We start from the raw sequence: 7,500 nt of genomic DNA, 5'->3' as shown, positions 1-7,500 counted from the left end.
CCATTGTATTATTCTTCAAACATTATGGGAATGTTATTTTTAGATGTTCTCTGAACGTTCTGAAGTAGCAACATTTAGAAAACGTTAGACGAACTCCAACTAAACCGTTTCAGGTAAAAACACTCCATGAGTGATGTATAAATAATGTTTTTGTGCTGATGTTTTGAGAACATTATTAAAGACCAGATAACTTTGAACAAATGTTCAATTGATATTACTAGGAGAACATTTCCTTGTCAGAACGTAAGCTAAAGTTCTGAGAACTGTTCCCTGATCATCATTAGCCAGAAGGAGTGAGCTTGAGTGAGTCCACTGGGTCTCTCGTCTGCTGTGATGCTTCTAAAGCAGAGGCGGTGACAGAGACTGAGCCTCAGGAACACTGCAGGCATCCTGAGCACACACACACACACACACACACACACACACACACACACACACACACACACACACACACACACACACACACACACACACAACAAACACACACACACACACAACACTATACACACACACACACACACAACACTATACACACACACACACACAAGAAACACATCACACACACACACTCAGGAAACACAAACACAACACTACACACACACACTCAGGAAACACAAACACAACACTACACACACACACTCAGGAAACACAAACACAACACCCTAATGATGAAATCTAGCATGTAGGTCTCTGCCGTGAGAGCCGGAATATTCCCCATGCATGACCAGCATCCCAGAGACCTGAATGTATCAGACAGAAATGAGTCTTCATTAATTAGCTGGGCTTTAGACGCATGCAGAAGATGCATGAAGAGAGGAATGTGCTTTGAAAAAAACCTCATGCATTCACAGTCTAAATAGGATCAGTCCAGTGGAGTCACACTTCCACAGATAATCCTCCTTTAATCAGCTGACTCTGACATCACTCTGTACTCACCATCATGTAGCTCCAAACTCGCAAGGCTTTTGGAACAGAACAGGAGTTATTATCACACAGTGAAGCTGATGATCGCTGACTAGCTGGTTAAAGCATGTCAGGTTCAAGGGAACTCGCACTGGGTCGATGACGACACTGTAAAGCGTCTGAAGTATGAATGAAACTAATCCAATCCTATTGGCGTTGCATGATGACGTAGCGTGTCCGGCACACCACAGCGTTAGCTTTCGCTCTTCAGCAAGCGCTCTCTGTTGTGTATCTGTCTATTTGGTGTTGTCTGTGAAATATATAATATATCGAAATGGGCAAGTGAGCAATTTAAGAAGTGTGTGCATCCCTACCCTTGCTTTATCACGGCTGGGGACACACATTAGATGTGTGTGCACTGCTCCCGCCTGGGTATATTTGATGAAGCCGGCCAGGCTCGCGCTTCCCGCGGTTCCAGTGCGATCAGCTCGTGGGGCTCGCATAGAGAGCTAGCAGAGGGGATCGAGACTGCTCATCATCTGACAGCTCAGATCCCTTCACCCACGTGCGGAAGCCCGCCCCGCTGCTGCTTTAACTCCGGCTGAGAGCGCGCTGCTGCCGCTGTCTGATTCTGATGTGGACGTGCTCAGCATTGCGGCGGGGGATCTGGATGAATCCCATCTCAGACTGCACCCGTGTATGAGGAGCTCCTGGAGGTTGTAACGCGTGCAGTGGCCAAATTAAACATCAGTTGGCCACAAGAGATGAGCGCTCACTGCAGCACCGTTCAGCCTTCACGCCGGGGTTTGCCGTTCTTTCCAGACTTACACAGTGAGTTGTGTTAGTCATGGAGCAGGACATTTTCATCGCGCCTGTCTAATCCCCCAGTGTTGGATTACAGCAACATCATGGGGGTTAAGGAGAACGGTAATGGGATGATGCCCCGTGTTGAGGAGGATTTGGCCAGTTGCCTCTCCCCAGACATTGCGTCATCCCTTAAAGCCCCGGCACTGCAGAGCTTACATGGTGGCGGGTCGGGCCTTGATGATGGCACTGTAGAAGATATTGCTGAACTGCACGAAGCCCCAGATCTGTTTCTCCGTGTTACCAAGGAGACGGCCCGTGCCATCGGTCGCGCCATGGCAGCACTGGTAACCACAGAGAGGCATCTGGGGCTTAATCTGTCGGGCACCAGGGAGAAGGACAGGGCCTTCCTCCTTGATGCCCCCGTCTCGCCTACTGGCCTGTTCGGCGACGCAGTTAATGCGGTTGTCGACAGGTTCAGAAGACAAACAAACAATACGCATCATTCAGGCAGTATCTCCCCTGCTGTTCAAGGTCCAAAAAGGCTGCCACCAGGGGTCAGCCTCAGTCGCCATTGAGCTCCTCATACCGGCAGGGCCAAAAGGAGAGTGTCGCTTCTAGATGTCCGCCTCAGAGAGCTTAGGACACGTCGCGACGGGGTCTGTCTACTGCTAGTAGCCCCATTGTGGCCGGCCGAGTATGGTTCTCAGACTCTGACGCAGACAGAGGGCTCGATATTCCACCCTCGGCCAGAGTTGTGGAAACTGTGGGTCTGGTCCCTGAGGGGGCACAGTCCCGAGAGGCTGGCCTGTCAGCAGGAGTAGTTGACACCATACTTAGCTCTAGAGCTCCCTCCACAAGGAAATTGTATGGCCTAAAATGAAAAGTTTTCAACATTTGGTGTAGAGAGCGTGGGGCGTAGAGTTCCTCCAGGATCGCTTCTCTGCTGGTCTTACCCCATCCACACTCAAGATGTACGTGGCTGCCATTGCGGCTTTCCACGCTCCTATGAGTGATCGGTCTCTGGGGAGACATCAGCTGGTCATATGGTTCCTCCGTGGGGCTTGGAGGAGGAAACCTGCGACTCGGACCAGAGTTCCCAAATGGGACCTGGCAGTGGTTCTCGAGGCCGAGGTTGAGGTAGTCGGCTGAGGCCAAGAACCTGTCACTTAAAGTGGTCGTTCGCCTTGCCATTACCTCTCTTAAAAGGGGAGGGGATCTCCAGGCGCTCTCCATATCTCCACAGGCATTTCCTCCCACACCTAATGTGACAGCGGGAGATGGAAGCCTTAATTTACTCTCCCCTGTCAGAGCACTTAAACATCTATGTCCAGAGGTCTTCTCAGTGGAGGAAAGCAGACCAGTTGCTGGTGTGTTTCGGGTCACCCAGGAAGGGGCTCCCCGCCTCTAAACAGACCATAAGCAACCGGATGGCTCAGGCTATTTCCCAGGCCTGTCAGGTGCGCAGTTTGCCTTCACCTTTGGGCGTGAGGGCTCACTCTACCAGAGGCATGGCGTCCTCTAGAGCCCTCCTTTCAGGGGCACCTATTCATGAGGTGTGTGATGCGTCTGGCTGGGCCACTCCGCACACATTCATGAGGTTTTATAGTCTGGACCTCCCCTCTACACCCAGCGCACGAGTGCTCTCGTCCTAAGTGTGCCTGAGACAGCTTCACAAGTAACCATCACGAAACGGCAATAGGATTAGATTAGTTTCATTCATACTTCAGACGCGTCACGACAAGAGGCGTTCCCCATACTGTCGTCATCTACGCAGTACGAGTTCCTCCGGGAGCAAGGCTTACAGTCGTAACCCAAGACGTTCCCTTTCGAGGGAACTCGCACTGCGGCGTTTTGTAACCAGGGCATCTACAGCATATCTAGTTCACCTAGTCCTAGTTATATGTTTTAAGAAAGAACATAATGACAAAATGCTGTTTCCAATACTAAATCATTAGCTTTTATATTGGCACTATACTAAAGTCAAAATGAATCATGAAAATGTTAAATTTTAAAGCCCTAAAAAACTTTTTTTTATTTTATGTTATATTTTCCACACACCCGAGTCTGACCCCTGACCTAGTGAACAGGAACTGGCTTTACATCCAGCAGATGATCTGCAGTCGTTCTCATCACTGTAATCAGATATGATTATCAGATGTGATTCTCTCTTGTACCTGATGATAGCCGTTGTAGTCGTTGTTCCCCGGCAGGCGGAAGCCGTGTGCGAGGTACAGCTCCCCGTCCATCATCTCGGGCTTGATGAACTCCTCCAGGTACGTCCTGCAGAGCCTGCGGTCCCAGTCATCCGTGATGTGACCCCCGTACATGATCTCCCCGAAGAGGTAGCGCAGGTCATCGAAGGGCACCTGGAGGGAGAGAGAGTGTGTGTGTGTGAGAGTGTGTGTGTGTGTGAGAGAGAGAGTGAGAGGGAGAGACGGGGAGAGAGAGAGGGAGAGAGGGAGAGAGAGAGAGAGAGAGAGAGAGAGAGAGAGAGAGGCACTTACAACCCATGATTAACTCCCAACTAACATTCAGTGTTGCTCCCTAGAGTGCATTAGAGGCATATGAGACTAATCCGTTTTCTACAGCTGTCAGCTCCGTTACACTGAGAGTTGCAGATATACAAACCATAAACAAAGCAGCGCTTGCTTATCATTTTGAATATCAATCACGCTGATGACTTTCTTAATTTGAGTCGGCTCATGATATTATGAACATCATGTTCTTGCATTTGAATGCTTAGGTAAGATTACGTTAAATTATAACATCCTTCTGTCTGTACTATCTTGACTTCTTTGCTCACTTTCATTACTTTTATTCTCGTGCATGGACTAATGCTAATGCCGGGGACACACCTAACGACTAGCTAAACATTCTGAGACTGACTCAACACACTTACAGACTCTTTCCAACGGGCGGCTGCAGATGTTACACACCGACTGAACAGACTCAGTGATTTATTTATTAGATGTATACTCCTAAACAAGACCTACAGGAGTCTTCTGGAAGCCATTGTTCACTGATAATTCTCTGCTGTGGAACAGTGCACAAGTCATTGTGTTTAATTGTCCATTTTGGATGAATTTAGAGTAAATGAGGAAGATGAAATTATGTCTAATTTAGGGTCAACTATCCCTTTAAACCAACAGATGTTCAATATTCAACACTGCATTACAGCGGCCTTCCTTCTCCAGCTGTGATTGGTGTTACTGTATATTTAACCATTTACAGCTGATTCCAGCGCTCGAGGGAAACTGACTCAAACATGACATTGGCTTTAACATTTTATAATTTAATTTACACTGAAGCCAATCTGACACTTTCCCACTGTCCTCCTGGTGTTTCCTTCAGGAAATGCACATCTAGTGCGAGTCCATGGCTCTTTTGTGTTGGGTTTTAGCCATAAGAGCCAGCACTGGTTCTTTATTGCTCTGTGTAATGAACGCACATACATATTAAATTGGGAGCAGGTTGTTGTGTAGTTGTGTGAGTAATTAAACACACTCAGACACACAATCGGTCTCTTTTAGAGGAGCATATGTCAGCGGGCGTTCCACTCTCTCTCAGTTCAGTAGACACACACACACACACACTTCTTCTGGTGTTGAACGGGTAACACTCTCTCTCACACACGCACACACACTCACTCACACTCACACACACACACTCACACACACACACACACACACACACACACACACACACACACACACACACACACACACACACACACACACACACACACACACACACACACACACACACACACACACACACACACCTTGCTGTTGGCCTCCAGGTAGTTGTAGAGCACGTTGACGGAGATGGTCAGGTCGCCGGTGTTGAACGGGTAACTCCTGTTCCATCCCTGAGGGCCGAACTTCCGTCGCTCCGCCACTACGGCGTGGAAGTAGCACAGGGCGAACAAGATGCTCTTAAACTCGAGCTCACGTGCACACAGCTCCAGTGTGTCCTGTCAATCAACACACACCGATCACAACACATCAATCACAACAGACATCGGCATCACACTTCACATTCTACAACAGCATCCGCCAGGACAGAGAAACCTCTGCTGCTCTCTCACTGTCGGTCCCAGAGGACATCAGCAGACTAAAGAGCGGCTCCGTTACAGTATCTTCAGGAACTGATCAGCTGATCAGAGCTCTCATCATTCCAAAGCCCTTCAGTGAGTGAGTGTGTGTGTGTGTGTGTGTGTGTGTGTGTGTGAGTGTGTGTGTGTGTGTGAGTGTGTGTGTGAGTGAGTGAGTGTGTGTGTGAGTGTGTGTGTATGTGTGTGTGTGAGTGTGTGTGTGTGTGTGTGTGTGTGTGTGTGTGTGTGTGTGTGTGAGTGAGTGTGTGTGTGAGTGTGAGTGTGTGTGTGTGTGTGTGAGTGAGTGAGTGAGTGTGTGTGTGAGTGTGTGTGTATGTGTGTGTGTGAGTGAGTGTGTGTGTGAGTGTGTGAGTGTGTGTGTGTGTGAGTGTGTGAGTGAGTGAGTGTGTGTGTATGTGTGTGTGTGTGTGTGAGTGAGTGAGTGTGTGTGTGTGTGAGTGTGTGTGTGTGAGTGTGTGTGTGTGTGTGAGTGACTGTGTGTGAGAGTGTGTGTGTGTGTGTGTGAGTGAGTGTGAGTGAGTGTGTGTGTGAGTGAGTGTGTATGTGTGTGTGTGTGTGTGTGAGTGAGTGAGTGAGTGAGTGTGTGTGAGTGAGTGTGTGAGTGTGTGTTGTGTGTGTGTGTGAGTGTGTGTGTGAGTGAGTGAGTGAGTGAGTGAGTGCGTGTGAGTGTGTGTGTGTGTGTGAGTGTGTGTGTGTGTGAGTGTGTGTGTGTGTGAGTGTGAGTGAGTGAGTGTGTGTGAGTGAGTGTGAGTGTGTGTGTGAGTGAGTGAGTGTGTGTGTGTGTGAGTGTGTGTGAGTGTGAGTGTGTGTGTGTGTGTGAGTGAGTGTGTGTTAGTGTGTGAGTGTGTGTGTGTGTGTGTGTGTGTGTGTGAGTGAGTGTGAGTGAGTGTGTGTGACTGTGCTGGTGCAGCTGTAGAAAATAGAGGAGAGGTACAGGCCTGATCCAGCATTAGCATTAGCATTTGCATTCAGCACACGCACACATCTGTGAGCTCCGTCAGTTTATGATCTCCACAGCCAAGTGTCACTGCTCGTCACAATCAAACCAATCACCAGGAGTTAAACATCACGGCTGGAAAGGTCAGTCTGCAAGTGTCCGTCATCTCCTGGATTACTGCTGCTCACTGGAGTTTGAGCTGTTTAGGCCTTTCCTCTGTCATTGATTTACACTCGAGGTGTGTACGAGACGAGAATGTGACTCGTTCTGCAGAGCTTCTTCCAGAACACCAGCACAGCCGTGACTCGCTCGCGGAGACGCTCTGAAGCGGCAGCAGCCAATCCACAGAGAGCACGGAACTACACTGCTTATTCAGACATGCCATTCACACACACAGTCACCTAAACACCTCTTCTATGAAGGACATAGTGACATTCATTTTTATTTGTATATATATATTGGATGGCATGAAGTCAAAAACATCAGGCTGATCCAACTGTGATTATCATCAAAAACAATGATTAATTAATAGACCATAATATTAATGTCACGGTTTGGGCTTTGTTTCTTGTTCTGGTCATTGTCACGTTTCTGTCGTGAGGGTCCCTGTGCTGTGTGTGCTTTACCCCGGCCGGTGTGTGTGAGTGTGATGGTCCCTGTGAGGTGTGTGTGAGTGTGATGGTCCCTGTGAGGTGTGTGTGAGTGTGAGGTGTGTGTGAATGTGATGGTCCCTGTGAGG

The 7,500-nt window shown here is 48.6% G+C and overlaps 1 protein-coding gene across 3 annotated transcripts in view; it reads right to left on the bottom strand.

The window, feature by feature from the left end:
* Positions 1 to 7,500, bottom strand: part of dnah9 (dynein, axonemal, heavy chain 9) — a 98,308-nt gene that overhangs the window by 9,147 nt on the left and 81,661 nt on the right. For all 3 annotated transcript variants that reach the window (XM_079594698.1, XM_079594696.1, XM_079594697.1), the window contains 2 exons: positions 5,492 to 5,683; positions 3,885 to 4,076 (listed from right to left, as the gene is read on the bottom strand). In XM_079594698.1, coding sequence (XP_079450824.1) covers positions 3,885 to 4,076; positions 5,492 to 5,683 — 384 coding nt within the window. The remainder of the gene's footprint in view (positions 1 to 3,884; positions 4,077 to 5,491; positions 5,684 to 7,500) is intronic.

The sequence above is a fragment of the Phoxinus phoxinus genome, assembly GCF_949152265.1.
Source record: "Phoxinus phoxinus genome assembly, chromosome: 21".
NCBI lineage: Eukaryota > Metazoa > Chordata > Actinopteri > Cypriniformes > Leuciscidae > Phoxinus > Phoxinus phoxinus.
The sequence above is the reverse complement of the archived record's forward strand: the minus strand, read 5'-3'. Positions and strand labels throughout refer to the sequence as shown.